The 20335-nt window shown below is 40.4% G+C and overlaps 1 protein-coding gene across 1 annotated transcript in view; it reads right to left on the minus strand.

Annotated features, from left to right (window-relative positions):
* Positions 1-20335, minus strand: part of btbd7 (BTB (POZ) domain containing 7) — a 45819-nt gene that overhangs the window by 18043 nt on the left and 7441 nt on the right. The window contains exons 2-3 of the mRNA XM_052027093.1: positions 5795-5990; positions 3923-5005 (exon numbers count right to left, since the gene is read on the minus strand). Of these exons, the coding sequence (XP_051883053.1) occupies positions 3923-5005; positions 5795-5876 (1165 nt within the window). The 5' untranslated portion in view covers positions 5877-5990. The remainder of the gene's footprint in view (positions 1-3922; positions 5006-5794; positions 5991-20335) is intronic.

Here is a 20335-nt window from a genome sequence, read left to right on the forward strand (position 1 = left end):
AGCCACAGCAGCCTTTGACAACTTGTCAGCTAAAGGCTTTTTAACATGTCACTGACATTGAAACGTTTTCTTTAATCTATTTGCTTGGTTTAAGTAAAAATAAAAAAAAATACACATTCACTGAAACATCAACAATCAAATCCTTAAAATAAATAGCAAATCAAGTCAACTGCTTATCTTTCTCCACAGGCTGTCATCTGTACATCAACCTCCCTTTAGAAAGCGGAGGGCTTGATGCAAAGTGCACCTGGACCTTACTTCCAGCACGCCATTACTCTGCACACAAATCTGGAGATCCTGATCTGTGCAAGAAATCGAGGTATGACCTTTGGAAAGCTATCAGGGATGCCAAGAGGCAATACCAACTCAAGATAGAGTCCCTGACCAGCCGTCAGTTATGGCAGGGCTTACATGCCATAACAGGCTACAAGGTGAAGTTGGGCTGCATAGTTAACAACAATGCATCCCTTCCTGATGAACTTAACGCATTCTATTCACGCTTTGAACAGAAGGGAAGCGGATTGTCACCGTCCACCTTGACAGCCTCCAATGCAGCTGAACCTGTGATCACAGTGGAGGATGCAAGATCAGTCTTCCGGAGAGTGAACACGAGGAAAGCACCTGGCCCAGATGGTGTCCCTGGCCATGTGCTCAGATCTTGTGCTGATCAGCTGGCAGGAGTATTTGCAGACATATTTAACCTTTCCCTGCTTCAATCTCAGGTTCCCACCTGTTTTAAGAAGACCACTATCATCCCAGTACCGAAGAAAAGGTAATATGCTTTAATGACTACCAACCAGTGGCTCTGACATCCACCATCATGAAGTGCTTTGAGAGGTTGGTTATGGCACACATCAACTCCAGCCTCCCAGACAATCTGGACCCACTGCAAGTCGCCTATCGCCAGAACAGGTCTACAGCGGATGCCATCTCCCTGGCCCTACACTCAGCTCTGGAACATCTGGACAATAAAGACACCTACGTTAGACTTTTGTTTATTGACTACAGATCTGCCTTCAATACAATAACCCCAAGCAAGCTTGTCACCAAACTCTGAGACCTAGGATTCAACACCTCCCTCTGCAACTGGATCCTTGACTTTCTAACAAACAGACTGCAATCAGTGAGGATAGGCAGCAATACCTCTGACACGATTATTCTCAACACTGGTGCCCCACAAGGCTGCGCCCTAAGCCCTCTACTCTACTCCCTATACACTCATGATTGTGTGGCCAGGTTCTGCTCTAACTCCATCTACAAGTTTGCAGATGATACCCCTGTTGTAGGCTGTATCTCAAACAGCAATGAGGCGGAGTACAGGAAGGGGATAGAGAGCTTAGTGGAATGGTGTGATGACAACAACCTTGCCCTCAATGTCAACAAAAGAGCTGGTCATTGACTCTAGGAAAGGGGGCAGTGTACATGCACCTGTCTACATCAATGGTGCTGAGGTAGAGAGGGTTGACAGCTTCAAGTTCTTGGGAGTGAACATCACCAACAGCCTGTCTTGGTGAAATCACATAGATGCCATGGTCAAGAAAGCTCACCAGTGCCTCTATTTCCTCAGGAGGCTAAAGTCCCCTTTGACTCTCACCAACTTTTACTGATGCACCATAGAAAGCATCCTATCTGGATGTATCACTGCTTGGTACGGCAACTGCTCTGCCCAGGACCTCAATAAACTGTAGCATTGTGGACACAGCCCAGCGCATCACAGACACCAGCCTCCTCTCCTTGGACTGTCTTTACCTCTCTCTGCCTTGGTGAAGCAGCCAGCATAATCAAAGACCCCACCCACCTAGGACATTCTCTCTTCTCTCCTCTTCCATTGGGTAGAAGATACAGGAGCCTGAGGACACATACCACCAGACTCAAGGACAGCTTCCACCCCACTGTGATAAGACTATTGAACGGTTCCCTTATACAATGAGATGGACTATGACTTCACGATCTACCTTGTTGTGACCTTGCGCCTTATTGCACTGCACTTTCTCTGTAGCTGTGACACTTTGTACTGTTAGTGTTTTTTTTAACCTGTACTACATCAATGCACTTTGTACTAACTCAATGTAACTGCACTGTGTAATGAATTGACCTGTACGATCGGTATGCAAGACAAGTTTTTCCACTGTACTTCGGTACAAGTGACAATAATAAACCAATACCATTGGAATCATGGGTGAGCATCAGACCTCTGGCTTTTTGACGATAGGCGAAGGTGTGATCAGCTGATAGCTGGCAGATCCCTTCAGATTTGGACTACTATAGCAGGGACAGAGGTTAATCTAAATTAACACTAATACAGTAACAGTAATAAAGTAATTGCACTAAAACAAGTCTCCAGGAGTGGATGATTTCTATCTCAGCATTTTAAAACTGGAAAGAATATTGTCCTAAATGTTCTAAGTTTTGGAATCTAGACTGGAAAATGCACTTCTCATTTTCCTATTTAAGAAAGATGACGGGAGGAAATCAAGTATGTATCGTCGAGGAATTATTAGTTTGAGAACAGAGTGAATGGACACTTTAAACATTTGCATGTGATCAGAAAGCCTGCATGGATTTTTTTTTAAAAACCCAAGTTATACCTGATGATCCTGATCACATTTTAAAATTAAAGCTGAATAAACTCTTCAGCAGCTAACATCAATCATGGTTACTTGTGTGGTTTCCAGCGTTTTGAAGTAGCTGCTATGGAGTAATAGTATACATGTTACCATCTTTCACAATTCTATGGACTCTGGAATGGTTGCTGCAGATCAGAAGGGAGCAAATGTCACCCCAGTTTTTTTTTAAATAAAAAGGGAGGGAAAAGGAAAATATGGATTATCAACCTGTAGTATCATATGGAACTATTGATCTGTTAGCCTAATACCAGTAGTAGGGAAATGCTGGAATCTTTAATAAACAATGAAATTACAAAGCTTTTTATTTGAAAAGAAATACTTGGATTGAGTACAGGCAGCATGGATTTATGAAAAAGTCATGTTTAACTGATCTATTGGAGCTCTTTGAGGATATGGCCAGTGGAATAGATCCCCTGGAAGTCTTGGTAAGCAAGCAACAATGTAGATGGAACGTAATGCGGAAAGATGTGAGATCATTGACTGTGCACAAAACAGAAAAGGAGTATTATTTAAATGGTGACAGATTGGGAAATATTGACAATCAAAAGGGATACAAGTCACTGAAGGATAATGTGTAGATGCAGCAAGCAATTAAGGCAGCAAATAGTATGCTGGCTTTTATTAGGAAGGATTTGTGGATGGAAGTAAACATGTACTATTGCAATTAATGAGGCCTTGGTGTTTTACATTGCAGAGAAAGTGAGGGATAAAGAGACAAGAATGTATGTGATGGGGTAGAAATCAAATCTCCAGCTTCCAACTCTTGAAACAAAGCAGGTAGGTTTGTTCAGGTATAAAAGGTTTTGCCTACCACATCATGGGAAGTATAAGTACTTCCCATCAAAATCAATTATCTAAACTTCAAACTATTTTACTGCAATTTTAACGTTATCTATAACAGATAACCATGGTTTAGTGCAATCTACAACTGATTTTTTACCATTTTGGATACAGAGAACAAATCCACAGCTGAAAGGTTTGCTCAGATGAAAGCAATATTCTGATACCAATGCCAATCATTTTGTATAATGCTTTAATAAATCTGGTATTCCAACTTTTATCAAAATAACTACTGAAAAAAGAAAGTTAGAGAAGCAAAATTGATAAATACACTGTACAAAATCTTGAAGAACTAAAATTGCACTTTTGCTTTTTATGGCAATGCCTAACACATTTAATTCGACTTTTAGCTACAATCAGGTTCCCTTACCCACACTGAAGTGGGGGGAAAAAAAAAGACGCATGCACATTTAAAGGGTGTATCTTGGGCTCATTGCAAATCACTGCAAACCTACCTTGAGCAAGCATGTTGAATTCCAGAAAAAGAGCTATGTGGTAAAGTTCCATTGCTTCTTCAGCTCTCGACATGTTACCTTTTCCTGCAACCATTGCTTGGACTTCACTGAGGCTCCCCACAGATGGATTGCAGTGTAGTACAAGAGACAAATCCACTAAATCGGTATACATGCAATGTAAAATTACTTTTGCATATTTCTTTGGAATGATAGACTCATCAAGTATGATTCTAGTTGGTGTCTGCAGAGTTCGATCTGTGATTTCTTCACCAGTCCTTATACGTCTTTGGAGAAGATTTCTAAAAAATGGGGAACGTGCAGATAGAACAGCCTTATGCCCACACAGTTCCTCACCCAAACAACCTGAACTTCTTCCAAATGCTTCCACAAATTGTGAATCAGATGAAAAGCCAAGAATAGCATCATAATAGCACATGTTATCAAAAAGTTCTCGCATATCGACATCCAATGAATTTGGGGTTCCAAATTCTTCAGTGAGTTGTACCAGGATATCGACATTTTGGAACCTAGAGTCCTCTATTCCAAATTCTCCGGTGTACAGGTAATGTAATAGAGCTGAAAACATAGGCAAATCTATGCCAGCTGTGTTAATGTCCATCATAATCTCAGCACCATATTCAGGCGATGATGAAAGCAGCATCTTAAAAAAGGGACATCTAGCAGCCAAAATAGCACGATGTACAGGAAAGCAAGTGTCTTGAAATATTAAATCAACATCAGTGCAGTACTTGTATTCGTAAAGATCTGCTAGGTCTCTTTGCAAGGTCCGTGCATCTGGTCGTGCCAAATTACCTTGCAATGAAAGCTCCTTTAAAGCCGCAGTACCTTCATATTCTTCCACTAATGCATTTACATCCCTTACATCCCATCCAGAAAGCAGCTCACGCATCTGCTTAGCATGGTCGGCAGAGCGATTAGATTTACGCCTTTTTATAAATTTCTTTTTCAGTGTCGCGAGGCCAGAACTCTTTTTCTTTTTGTCTTGTGGTTTCTCATGGCTATGTTCAAGGCTATATAATTTTGATTCACATCCATATCCTTGATGTAGGTAAGAGGATGTTCCTGTGCAATAAAACCAAAAATGCATTTTCTGCTTAGTATGCCAGATACCAAACATCTCTTCCTTTAAATTAACAAGTTACTTTGTAATCTCTTAAAAACATTAAAAGAGACCAATTGCTGGATAATATTTTGATAAAATCCAAGTTGATTTCACCGTACCTTTCCTTAATTGAAATGACTGTTAATCTCAGCATTGTACATCAGCAGCCTATTTCAAGGTCATTGATTCTCTCCAACTATTTCTCAGTGCTTGCAGATCCTGAAAGTAGATGGTTTTCTTGTGGGATATACTTTAAGATCCCATCATATTCTGCTACCTCACCCTATCTTTTTTTAAGTGTATTCTTCAACAGCATTTTAATTGGCTGGCTTTTCAACCTCTGGCAAGCACCTTTTACACACGCACCTTCGAACATTTCAATTTTTTGTCAAAAGGTGACCATCGCAGGAATGCCTCTCCTTCCCCTCGTTAACTGAAGCATCCCAGCCATTTAACCATGATCTTCATGATCTGAGGTCAATGCTTTTAAGTTAATCACAAATACATAATGGAGTATTAAAGTTTCCTATCTCACATCAGTATAAAGAGCAAAGAGATGTTTAAGGCAAGTAGGAATGGGCAATAATTTATGCGTTAGCAGCACAACCTACATCTCTAGAACTAATAAAGTTGTAACTAAACCATTCAGTCAGGCACCACAAGATGAAAATCAGACATCAACATTTTAAACTCGCTTTAAAACCCATAAACTTCACGACAGTACCTTGGATCAAGAAAGCACAACATACCTATGAATGTCTGTTGAGCCTGTGAATTTCCTCCTACCCTCTGAGAGAAAGAGTGAGGGTAGTTAGATGCATTAACACCCATTTTCAGGTCAAGCAATGCAGCATCCTGGCAGCCAATTCATCCGCTACAAATTCCCAAAGTGGATACTGGTCATCACTTTTAGCTCTGCCCCCTCTGCAGTTTGTTCAGCCATTTCTGAAAACAACCAGAACAAAGTATCAGTGGCAGTTCAGACAAAAGGAGCACTTTTTCTTTTGAAAACAAAAAAAAACCAGGAGACTTTAGAGCAAAGGTGAAATGCACACACAGTCAGCGATTTCAAAAATGAGAATGTCAGAAGAGCAGTCAGTTTCTCCATTCAGCAAAATCATGGCTGATCGGATCTTGCTTTTAACTCCACTGTTGTGCCAAATCTCCTTAATCCTGAAGTTCTCCAAAGTTGAAAAATCTATATTGGCCTTGAGTGTACAAATGACTCAGCCTCCATAGTTCACTGGCAGGGACAAATTGCAAAAATTTCACAACCCTCTCAAAGGCTTAAATGGACACCCCTTACCCTGAAATAGAAACAGTAATATTTCAGGTGTCACACTGTACATTTGAAGCCATTCATTCCGGTTTCATTTTGTCCCCCTTTTAAAATGTCCGAAGTACAACGTCTGAAAGATTGAACTTGCATATTTAGCCACATTAACTCAAACAGGGCAGCAGTCAACTCCGACAGTGAACAATGCTAAGAATCAAATTTACAACTACAAAAATGAAACAGTGTGACATTATAGAAAAGATCAATGTTCCCTTTTATTTGCCTGGATTGGAAGATTTTAGACACAGGAAGAGGTTGGATCAGCTGGGCTTGCTTCCCCTGGAGAAAAGGAGGCTGAGGAGTGACCTGATAGAGTCATAACTATGGTAGATAGAACCTTTTTCCCATGGTAGGGGTATCAAAAACAACAGGAAATAGGTTTAAAGCCAGAGGAAGGCATTAAAAGGGATTTGAAGGGAAAATGAAATTTTAAAAAACACACCAAGAGTGGTTGATATCTGGAACTCACTGCCAGGGGAGGTGGTGGAATCAGATACAATCACTTAGACAGGCATTGCAAGGCATATCAAGGAAACAGACCCAATGCAGGCAAAGGAGATTAGCAAAAAGGTCAGCATGGATATGGTGGGCCAAAGGACCAGTTTTTGTGCCATACAAGTTACGTCTCTGTTTACAATCCTGGTGTGATTAGTCTAGCACCTGCCACGATCAATTATGTTGCGAGTTGAAAAGCCAGTGTATCATAATGCCAGGAATGGCTAATCTTCTGAAAACCAGTCCTTTAGTTGCCATGATAATTTTAACCCAAACCCTTCCAATCATTTCCTCTGAAAATAGAACTTGCTCGCATTTAATTTCAAGTAACATAATAAAAAAAATCAATTTAGAGAAACAGACAAGTCTTGTTAAAACTTGCACTTGTTTTTAAATATATATTAAACTTTAAAAACAATGTATATTTGAGCTCTCTTTTAAGTGTAGTCACCACTCAACTTCAATTCACTGATTTTAAAAAAAAATAAAATTGATGAAAAAAATTAGCAAGTTGCTGGGCTGTTTTGTGACATGACCCTTCATGAACATACATTGAAGTTGCTGGTAGTAGTTAAGTGCAAGCTTGAAACCACATGCTGCAATGGTCAAGGTCTGCCTTGAACTTTCAGAGTCAGAATTTCTGATAACACTGTTAATCCAGTGCAAGGCCTCCTAGAAAGTGCATTATTTGCCAATCCCATCCTAGAAACAACCAAGCAACTTTACAATGAGCAGATTAGTGAACAACTGTGACTAACTGAAAACCATACAAAAATATGGAAATTGCATCATCCATTTCAAATTGTTTTATTGAACAATCACAGTAATAGTCTGGACATTACTGTCAGCAGCAAATTGCCACTAGCCTCCAAGAAAGCTGCCCATAAAGATCTGCTCATTTCTGTAGATACCTTCCTTTCTTACACCAGTTGCTGTCAGGCTGTGTTCAAAAAGATACCTGGTCACATCATCAACCTGGCTGAACACATCAAATCTCAAATGGCAAAACCGGAAAAAAAGAAAAATTTTAACACCATTTTTAAAAAAATTTTTTGTTCCTTTAATTAGCTGTTAAGATAAAAAGGTGGAAGTTGAAGAATGAAACAAATATTAAAGTTGATTACAGTTTAAAATATTTGGGAGAATCAAAGTTTATTGTCACATGCACAAGTACATGCATGTACAGGTGCAATGAGAAACTTACTTGCAGCAGCATCACAGGCACATAACATCATGAGCAGCATATGAGGGATATTCCCTTTTGAGGCAGCACCTCCTGTAGATACTACCAATGGTGTGGAGGGACGTGCCCATGATGTATTGGGCAGAGTCCATTACTCTCTGCAGCTTCTTGCATTCCTGTGCATTTGATTTGCCATACCAGACCACGATGCAACCAGTCGGGACACTTTCAACAGTACACCTGTAGAAGTTTATTAGAGTGTTCGGTGACAAGCTGAACCTCTTCAGAAAGTAAAGACGCTAGCTAAAGTATGTCCCATTCATTAAATTTTCTCTTATTCACTGGCCTACTTCCTAAGCGGCAAGCCACCTTCTTGAATTGATCTCATCCCTTTGACACTCCACAGTGCTGATGGACTGGAAATTCCAGGATTTGGACAAAAGCACTGAAGAAATGGTGGTATTTTTAAGTCAGGATGGCAAATGATTTTGAGCAGTTCTGAGTGTTGATGGAGCTGCAGTCATCCAGAAAATTGGAGTATTCCATAATACCCCCGATTTGCAGATGATGGAAAGGCTTGGGCGGAGGTCAGGAATTTGGCATAGGATGCACAGTTTCTGACCTTTCTTGTAACAAGATTTCTGTGGCTGCTCCAGGTCAGTTTCTGGTCCATTTTGACAATGCAGGATGGCGACGGTGGGGGACTCAGCAAAAGAGATGCCTGGAATTTCAAAGTTGGGTGGCCAGATTCTTGGAGATGGTCACTACATGGCATTTATGTGACATGCATGTTGCTTGCTACTTACCAACCCATGAATGAAAGTCACCTGAATGCTGCTTCATTTCCTGACAAGTGCAAACAGGACTGGACATTGCGCAGTGAACACCCCCACTTCAGATCTTCTAATGCAGTGGTTTTCAACCTTTTTCATGCTGCGGCCCCCCAGAACATGTCCTTGTTAGATGGCGGACCCCCAAAGCCCACAAAATCAAACAATCGATAATTCATGCTACGACACCTAAATTACTGCACATAGGCCCTATTGAAATAGTGATTATTTCAATCACCGATAATTACCAGCGGTGTCTTTCAATGTGAAGGTTGTGTCTGTTTTGCACTGCAGAGTTTGTCCAAACGTGGTGGTATGTGCGACAAACATATGCGCATGTCATCCTTAATATTCAGTCTTGATCTGTATTTGGTTTTCATGGCAGTGACTGCAGAAAATGCTATTTCGTACAAGTGGTTGCAAATGGTAACAGAACATTGACAGCTTTGCCGGACAGCAGTGGATACTCCTGGGAACATGCTATCCAGAAGGACAATGTCATTTGGTTGAACTGCAAGCGCAAAGTCCTGTCAGATGACAGTTCAGCCAATTCTTCTTGTTCACATCCAGTTAAATCAGTAAGCATGCATTCAAACGGACTTCGAATCCAATCAAACATGCTCATGTCATTGTCGCCAAAATACTCATGGAAATAATCTGACAGCTGTTGAATATGGTTCAAAACGGTGCTCAGAATGGCCTCTGTCTTAGTCTCGTTCACTGTCAGAAAGTCAGCCAGCAACTGAAACATATTATAGACGCCTTGCTCGCGTCTTCCCTTCCAGATACGGAGTTTTTTTGGAAGGCATTGATTTTGTCATGCGTTTTCAGAACATTTGAGCCAGGTCCTTGCAATGATAGATTTAAGCTGTTGAAAACATCTGCAAGATAAGCTAATCTGGCAACCCACATCTCATCTGTCAAGAACTGTGCCAATGATTCGTTATGCTCATTTAGAAAAATGAGCAGTTCATCTCGCAATTCATATACACGCTGCACAACGCGGCCTCGTGACAGCCATCTGACTTCTGTATGTAGCAACAAATGCTTATGCTCTGCTTCCATTTCACGCCATATGTTTTCAAACAAATGGTGATTGAGCGGCCTGGCTTTGATAAAGTTAACGATTTTAATGCACATGGAAAACACATCTGCAAGATTTTCATCCATATCCTTTGTAGCCAAAGTCTCACGGTGAATCATGCAGTGGGTTGCTGCTACATGTGGAGCTACTTCTTTCACTCGTGCGACTAGACCCGACTTCCATCCAGTCATTGCGGCAGCACCATCTGCGCATACTCCAATACAGTGTCCACGCCAATGCTAATTGTACAAAAAAAGTGTTGAGCACACAGAAAAGTTCTTCACTGGTTGTACGCCCTGGGAGCGCCTTGCAAAACAAAAAGTCTTCCAAAGCCTCTCCTTCCCAGCAATATCTAACATAAACCAACAACTGCACAGCACTGGCAACATCAGTACTTTCATCGAGCTGAACCTCAAATCTGATTTGAAGATGTGCTATTAGCTGGCTCTGTATATCTTCTGCCATATCGCCAATTCTTCTGCTTACTGTGTTATCAGACAGTGGAATGGCTTTCAGTTTTTGACTGGATTCTTTTCCCAGTACAACTTTGCACATATCTACTGCTGCAGGCAGTATAAGCTCTTCTCCAATTGTGAGAGGCTTTCTGGAACGTGCTATTCCTAATGCTACCAAATATGATGCGCGAAGAGCCTTCTCATTTACAGTGGCGCAGGCTGTCATTTTGCCTTTCTGCTTGAGGTACAGATCCTTTTGCCGCTCAAAATATTCCTTCGGTTTACTGGCAATATCTGGATGCACTTGTTAAATGGCGCTTCAATTCCGCTGGTTTCATTGCATCGTTGGACAGTGTTTGCAAACACACAACACAGAGAGGTTGGTCCGCATTTGTCCCCACTGCAATGAAGCCATATGAAATGTATTCTGGATCGTACGCGTTGTTTTCTCTTTCGGTCACCCTTATCCTCTTCGTCATCAGAATCTTCCGGTTTCTGGTCAGCTTTTCTCTTCCAAAATTTCTCCATACTCAGCAATACACGCTGGACAGTTTCATTACTATTACTGATAAACAAAATTATCAAAACTAATCTAAAATTTACACACTTGTGCACTTTTCGTTTAACAGTGACGTCACTGTGGCACAAATGCATGGTAAGCAAGCATTAAGGCACACCAACAATGTCACTCAGTCTCACTAACACTACAGTGCACAACAGAATAGTGAGTAGTGAACACCACTGACTACACAAATCGAATATTAAGCGGCAGCTTACCAGAAGGGAACACCGTCTAAGTCTCTAAGATTGTCGCCTATGACAGATAGAATAGATATGGCCTATTTTCTGAATAGTGGAAAACTGGAGCAAGCAAGTAAGCTACGTCTTTGTAACAGGTCACTTTTCCATTTTTTTTCCTTGGCTTGCTCGGACCACAGGTTGAAAACCTCTGCTCTAATGAAAGGTAGTGATTGATGAAGCATCCAAATTCTGCCCCAAGGAATTCCTGTATCAATGTTCCAGGGTTGAGATGATCCATCGCCAACAATCACAACTATCTTCCTTTGTGCAAAGTAGGGCTCTGGCCACAGGAAATTTTCCCTTACTTCCCTTTATCAGGTTTGCAGAAAGGCACACTTTTTGTCTTGTACTGAACTAAAGTTGCATTCAGGTCTGGAACCTAGTAGTTGTGGCAAAATCCAAGGCATCAGCCAACAGGATATTGGCAATGCTGCACCATCAAGAACATTTTCCATCACATCAGTGATGATTCAGAGTAAATTGACTGAGCAGCATTTTGCCCGATTTAGTTAGTCCTACCTTCTGTGGATAGGTCGTGCTTGGGAAACTTTTCATATTTTCTGGTAGATGCCAATGCTGTAATTTTACTGGAACAGTTCAGTTAGAACTGTATATGGCTCAGAGGCTGTTTCTGTCACTATCATCAGGGTGCTCTCTGGTCCCATTGTCTTTGTTATATTCAGTGGTCTCATTCATGTCTTGATATCATGTCATCTCAGGGACCAGAGAGAAGATGGGTTATTTGCTTGGCACCTCTGACTAAAAGGAGATTTGCAAATTCTTCAGTCTTATTTTTGGGACTTGCATGCTAGATTCCACCTTTGAGGATGGGATCTTCTTAGTGCCTCTTCATCCCATTAACTGTTCATCGTCCAGCACCATTCATGACTGGGTATTGGAAAACTGCAGAATTTTAATTGGATCTGTTGTTTGTGGTATTATATAGTTCTATTGACTGCATGCATATGTTGAGCACCTCAGTCCTGTGCTGCAGCTTTGCCAGGTTGGCAACTCATTTTTAGGTACATCTGATTTGATCATTGCATGCTCTTCTATACCTGCTAAACCACAGATGGTCCCCTGGCCAAGCAGACCAAAGTTTACAGACTATGTGAAGTTCATTTTTACTGCTGCTGATAACCCACTTGTGCCTCAGTTGTCCAATTGTGAACTGCTATATTTGCCCTCAATTTCCCATTTAGCACAATGGTAATGCAACACAACATAATGGGGAGGATAACAGTGTGAAGACAGGACTTTGTCTCTTACAATACTGTTATGGATAGATGCATCTCTGACAGCTCATCAAGGATGAGGTCCAGTAGGTTTATCTCACGCATTGGTTCTCTCATCACCTGCCATAGGCTCAATCTGGTAGATGTCTCCTACAAGATGCGACTTAACCACTCTTAATTATGGACACCCAGAGCATATTCAGTGTCCTTAATGCTCTTAGTGGTGTTCATAAGAGTACTGATTCATCAGCTGGAGGAGGGTGGTAGTTAGCAGAAGGTTTCCTTTTACAATATTTGACGTGATACCAGATTTCATACAATCTGTAGTCAACACTGACAACTCCAATGTCACTTCTACTTAACTGTACACTAATGCATCACTACCTGTGGCGGCTCTGTCCCATCACTAAAACAAGAAATACATAAGACCAAATTTAGAATACCCCCAAGTTCCAAGCCTCATTTATTTTTAAAACTCCTGTTGCATCTCGCCTCATCCCTTCTCAGTGATCATCTGGTCCACAACACCAAGGGTTTCTTCTGAGCGCTCTGATTGCCTCCCATTATCAAAGATGTCCATGTTGATTGGTTAACTGGCAACAGCAAGCTGCCCCTAATGTGTAGGTGAGTGATAGAGAGTCTGGGCGAGTTGAAGGGAATGTGGAAGAATAAAATGGGATTAGTGTAGAATTAGTATAGAGATTGATTCATGTTCAGCAGACTCATTGGGCTTAAGAGCCCATTTCCACGCTGTATGACTCAATGAACAAGCATCCAATATACTTGTAACTCTCAGCAATACAAGTTGTCTTGACCCCTTCACATTACACTTACTGTGACAGATTGTCATGAATATCCAAGTTTCTTCCAGATAGCACTGCTTTCCACAATACTCCAGCTACTGGCTCACACTGAATCAGATTGTTTGGAGCCTCATTCCTTATTAAAATGAACAAGTTTGACCCAAATATCCTTCATAAACAGAAATTCTCATATCCAGTCCAACCTTGCCAATCTCAGTTTTATCTAAACCAATCAACAACTCAAACTATTAAGTGCAGTTTCTACATGCAAATTCTTCAGTCCTGCCTACCACCCCCACCCACCCCTTCTGTTATTCACATCTTTCTAGCCATATCCTATAGTACATTAAATTCCATTCAACCATCAACACCCATGGTACACGACATACCAAATCTGGCCCGGGGTAACCCTGGTGATCAGCAAACCAAGCACGCTCGTCACTCCCATCCCTGCATTTATCTGCAGCACCTTCTGGATGGGCATGTGGATGGTGTTGGCTTATCTTCATGACAAAGACTACCTCCAATACATCAGCCAAGTCCCTGAAGCTGGGTCCTAATCAGTAAAGCCCAGCCAAGTTTTGACAGTTTATTAATCTACACCCCCAGGCAGAATTGGCTGTCAGAACTCAATGCATGAATGTTGCTGACATTTCACACACATTCAAATACGAAAGTTAAATCACTCAAAAATGAGAGTTAAAATTGTTAAGAAATGAAACCACTAGAAAACACTTGAAAACCAAATACATTTAAATGCATTTGCCAATTCAATTAATTAAAAGTAAATGATTCAACATCTCTCTCTCAATGCTCTTTCACTGGACTCCATGAGGAAACCAATGGTGAAGCATAGACAAAGCAGCCAAAGCAAGGACCATAAGAAATCTGAGACTTCCATGTACACACAGTGGTGTTCAGATTAATACAGACCATGGACATGTATTGGCTTCCAGTTTACTAATATCTCAATTTCAAAATTCTCAGTGTTCAAATCCCTCCTGCCCAACCATCTCTCCATAAAATAAGGTGGCCTAGTTATCGACTAATCTACTATGTTTACCTCTAATCGAATCCACGTCCTCACAGGTAGGCATGCACTCAAAAATAATGCTCAGGCTCTCATCATTCATGTTCCTCTTCAGCAATCTGGAAATCATTAATGAGCCTATATCTTACTAACTTCAACAACAGCTACTGAATATTAGATATACCTATAGCCAAGGTTATGATAAATCAGCGTCTCCCTGCACTCAACTCATTATGTGTATCTATATTCAGAGCTGTTCAGCTTTTTTCAGTTTACATCAGCTTTTTGGTGTCTCTCAACTTCACAACTTCTAGGTTGACACTATACAAATATCATTCATGCCAACAAATAGAAGTACATGTAGCTAAAACCATTTGTGAAAAGAATCAGGAGTGTACTCAGTTTACAGACATTTAAGTTAAAATGTGGATGCTTCAGGCTTACAGAAATTTTCCTTTAAAAGAAAAATAAGAGAGCAAAATTGTGTACTGCAGTCTGTTCTAAGAGAATCCAGGATTTACTATAGGTTGTTCTTTTAACTAAGGCACTAGCTCAGAATGAAGGATGACTTACTCTGGTTTTGCGGATTGTGGTGACTGAATGATGCCTATGAAGGAAATCGCCATAAGGGGCAAGAGGTTGCTGATGGAGTAAGCAGGTAGGTGGTTAGTGATGTGGTGTGCTCTATCCACTATTTATACAGAGCTTCTCAGTCATGCAGCACAGAAACATAGCCATACTTACCATTGTACCCATCCATACAGATCCTAATTACCAGCAGCTAGTCCATGGCCTTCTATGTCTAGGCGATACAATTGCCATTGAGATACTTCCTAAATGTTTTCAGACTACCTGTCTTCACCATTGACTTAGGAGGTGCTTTCCAGATTCCACCCACCTTCTGAGTGAAAAAGGTCTTCCTCTGATCCCCTTTAAACCCCTTACCCTTTATCCTAAACTTCTACCTTTAGACACCTTGGCTATAGGGAAAATTTTCCTACTATTTATCCCATCTATGTTCCTCATAATTTTACATACCTCATCAGGTCATCACTCAACTCCTCCATTCTGAGCAGAACAAAGCCAATCTATCCACTCTCCTCATAAATGCACCATCCCAGGCGACATCCTGGCAAATCTCTCCTGCACTCTTCCCAGTGTAATCACCTCCTTCCTATTGTTGTGCAGAGTACTCCAGCTTGACCTAATATTTTACTATATTGTACCTTAATCTCCCTGCTCTTTTATTTGAAGCACTGGCTATGAAGTATCCTGTACGCCTTCATCACATTATCTATCCACGTTGCTGCCTTTAGGGATCCTTGGACTTGTACACAGAAGTCCCTCTGTTCCTCAATATTCCTTAGGACCCTACCATTCATTGTCTTTGTCTCACCCTTATTGATTCTTCCAAAGTGCATCACCTTTCACTGATCAGAATTAAATTCCATCTGCCATTGGTCTGCCCATGTTACTGATCAATATTATCCTGCAATTTTAGCACCATCTACAAACTTACCAGGGTCAGAATTGTACAGCAGGGAAACAGGCCCTTAAGCCCAACTCGTCCATGCTGACCACGATGTTAGTCCCATTTGTGTGCAGCCTATCCAATCTGTCCTTAAGTCAAGCCCTCCAAACCAGGTAACATTTTGGTTCATGTCTTCTGCACTCTTTCCAATGCTACCACATCCTTCCTGTGGAGTGATGACCAGAACTGTACACAATACTCCAAGTGCAGCCTGATTAATGTTCTGTACAGCTCCAATGCAACATCCCAACTCATATACTCACTGCCTTGGCCTGTGAAGGCAAATATGCCAAATGCCTTCTTCACTACCCAATCCACCTGTGTCACTATTTTCAGGGAGCTATGAACATAACCCAAGGTCCCTCAGTACATCAACATTCCTGAAATCCCTGTCTTTTACTGTATATATCCTGCTACTAACCATCTCCTACATTCATATCCAAATGGTTAATGTATCTAACAAACAGTACAGGTCCTAGAACCAATCTATGTGGTCCACCAGTGGTCACAGGCATCCAATCACAACAGCAACTCTTCACTATCACCCTCTGCCTCATTAACAGGCCAATTTCTGATCCTCTGGCCCATCCACAGATTGCCATTTGGTTCCTAATGAGCACACTCATTCCCTGGTTACCTTCTTGTCCATAATATAAAGTGCATGGTATTTTCCTCAATTTTGTTCACCAGTGGTATTTTTTGCCCTCCTAATTTCTTTTCAAGTACCTCACTACATTTTCTGTACTCTGATGGGCCTCCATGTTTTCAATTCTCTCTACCTGCCGTATGCTTTTTCTTTTAATCTCACTTTCGATAACTCTCGACATCCAGGGTTCCTTGGACTTGCTGTCTGGTACCCTTCACTCTTATGAGGACACATTGGTCCTTGTGTTTCATTATTTTACTTTTGACTGACTCTCACTTGTCTGATGTAACCCTGCCTGTATCACGGGAAAAAGATTTTGACTATCTACCCTATCTCTGCCTCTCATAATCTTAATCATAAAACTTCAATACCCTGGTTACTTCCAATAATTTGCAACTTGAGCAACAAAAGGGAAAAATAAACACTAAATATAATATGTTAATCTGTTTGTACAGTTACCAAGTCGAATGCACATATCATTGCAGTTCTGAATAGTTTTTAGTCCTAATAGGAGAACAAATTTACCATGTTTTTCCCCTTAATGACAGAACAGAATTAATTTTATTATTCAATCCACATAAAAACCAAGACACTGCAGTTTACCAAAGAATCGAAGGCCTTTAAGAATACTAGCTGGCTTAAAATTCCCATTGTCCAAAAAAAACCGTAACTTTTTTTTCTACCATTCATAGATCAGATGAAGTTATTATAAAATCATCAAGAGAGTCCAAGAAGATATCAAACAGCGAGAGCAGAGCTGTACTTTGCCATTGCAACAAAATGGTATTGCTGCCTTGAGACACATCCTGAAAATTATTGGAACTATGTGTCTCCTAATAACATTGGGAAAAATCCAGCTGGGTGACAGCAATATCTATCTTGTTAATGTTTAATAAAGACTGAATCTTGTATCATTTTCCCCATCTACAAAGTTTTGCTAAGCTTCAAGACAAAGAACACTGTCAGCCACCTGACTGCTCTGGGAATGAGAGATGTAGTGCAGAAAGCAGGCAGGCAAAGGACAGCTGGGAGAACTATCTAGCTTTATTTTGTAGACAGGATCAGATTCTCACACCAAGAATAGAATGCTGTAGAAGCTATGGTTACCCGACTCATAAACTAAGTTTAAAAAAAATAAAATCTACATTTTGTCTCTCAACATGCCAGTTGTTTAATCAAATTCACAATATGCACATGCCGTATATTGCTCTCAGGCATATTATTTCAATCATTCTCTAGACACTCAAGAATAAACATTTCCAAATACAAGTTCAAATCATCCACTCTTAGCACAAACTTCCATTCTATGTTACAGCTATGGAAAGAGCAGCAAGACACTTGTAATCAACAGGACCTTTGACTTCCTCTGTATTTATTTTGGTGAAACATTTTTGATAAATTGACCCATGCAGGTAAACCTTTAACTGCAAAAATTTACAAATGATTACTGCAAATGATTAGATTTCAGCATAGTCAGTTAAACAGTTGCTAAGGTACTGGACCAGGTTTTTGTGCACTCCAAAATCAATTATCTTGCCATTTTTTTTGATTTCTTTGTCTTCACCCAAGGGTCCCAAAAGATTTACATGGTGAAGAGCCTGTCAACATAACCTATTATTATAATTGCAAACTTGAAATTCTTTCAAGTTTTTGTGGTGACTCAAAACAAAAACTTAGTGAGATTACTCAGAAAACTAGTTGGATATTGTTCACTAAAATACCATAGCCAGTTTACTCAGTCACAATATTGATGTTGATCAACAATAAAGGGAGCAGTTAATCCCACTTAATCCTTCAACTCACCACTGGAAATGCAGAGCATAAAAATGAAACTGTATGAATTTTGATCTGAAGTATTCAATGGGACAATCTTAAAACAATATCCCTCAACCCTTCATGGGTCAAATGAACCCTTCAATGAAAATTCAGATTGCATTGTATTTATTAAGGCTGAGAATGCCCAAAATGTGGTGGAAAAAAGTGTACTACAAGCACAAATATCTGTGCAAGATAGTGACAGAGGTGATGAACAAAACTTGGTTCAAAAATAAAGATGGAACTAGGGACTTAAAATTCCTGTATACAGAGAGGGAAGAAAAAATATGATAATGACAGTAGTGAATAAGGAAGACATTAAGGAAGGTAGGAGGAAGAGAATGCCCGAGACATCAAATACAGACCCCTTTTGGTTAGAGTTAAGCATGAAAGGAGGCATCGGGCTACTGAGGTATTTTTCCCCCCACTAAATACTGAGATGATAAAGGAGAAAACCAAAAGAGAAATTACAGAAGACTGCAGGAATTTAGGAGTGGCTATTTTGGAGGATTTCAAATACACCATTGTTGATTGGATCATGTTGGAGTAAATGGATAAAGGAGGAAAGGTGACACAAGAGACTGGAAAGGACTTCCCAAAATGTGTTCAGGAGAGCTTCCCTGATCAGTTACATTTTCAACCCAATGATGAAAGGGTATTGTTAGATCTCGTTTTGGGGAATGAGGCAAGACAACTGTCAGTGGGTGAACAGTTGATCGGTGATCATTGGATCTTAAGATTCAGATTATTAATAGAGGGGAAACCCAAAACAGAATTTCTAAATTGGAGGAATGCCAACTTAAATGGGCTGAGAGGGGATCTAGCCATGATACAGTGCAACCAAATACAAGTAAAGCTGTAATGGAACAATGGGTGATCTTTACATTTCAGGTACATTCCTACTGTGTGTGTGTTTGTGAGTGTGTGTGTTTGTGAGTGTAGAAAAGGCAAGGATATCGTAACCAGAGCTCCCCAAATGACCAAGGAGATAGAGAAAATGATGAAACAAAAAATAAAAAATGGCTTACAATGCACAGCAAGCCAAAAATTTCCGATGCCTTGGCAGAGCGTGGGAATGTTAAATGGGAACTAAAAAAGAAAATAAGGTTGTCAAAAATGAGCACGAGAGTATGTTAACGTAACAGAAAGCCCATTAGTCTTCTATGGATTTATGAATGGTAAACAGGCATTAGGTGGAGGGACAAGGCTGAATATGGATTAAAAAAAATCATTAATGCAGACAGTATAGTTGGAATCATAACTTTCTACTAATCTTCACCAAGGAAGAGAATACTGCCAAAAACTGAAATACAAGGGGAAGCAGATGAGCTAATAGACAAGGTGAAAATTGATAAGCACAAGGGTCTTGAAAAGCTGGTCTGGATGAGATGTATCCTAGAAAGAGGTGAAAACAGTTCCAATAAAACTTCCAAACCACTTTAGACATGGGGGAAGCTTGAGAAATGACAAATTTAACACTATTGTTCATAAAGGGGTGCAAAGACATGCCTAGCAATTACAGGTCAGCTGTATTAGCCTCACTTATGGGAAAGGTTTTAGAAACAATAATCAGGGAGAGAAAAAAAAGGCAGTCAAACTCATTTCAGCTAATAAAGAGAGCCAAGCAAATCTACTGAGGGCAAGGAGTGTGACCAACCAGACAGATTTTTGATGAGGATCAGAAAAGACTGAAGGAAATGCAACAGAAGTTTGTATGGATTATTAGTAGATGCTTGATAAAGTCCCCAATGGCTGGTTAGCAAAATTAAAGCTCACGATAGGTCAGTAGCAGTATGATTTGGAAATTGGCTTAAAAGGCAGAAAAACAAGCAGCACATACCACCAAGGATAGAAATGTGGTAAACAGATGAATAGTAATAGAATGTAAAAGGACGAGAGGTTGGCAGAACAGACAGACAAGTGGCAGATGGTGCTTATCACAGAAGTGGGCAATAATGCACTTTGAAAGAAAAAAAACTAATTTAGATTAAATGGTACAGTTCTAAAGGGGCATACAGAAACAGAGGGACTTGGACATATACAGCT

This window comes from Pristis pectinata, chromosome 1 (genome assembly GCF_009764475.1).
Source record: "Pristis pectinata isolate sPriPec2 chromosome 1, sPriPec2.1.pri, whole genome shotgun sequence".
NCBI classification, from domain to species: Eukaryota; Metazoa; Chordata; class Chondrichthyes; order Rhinopristiformes; family Pristidae; genus Pristis; species Pristis pectinata.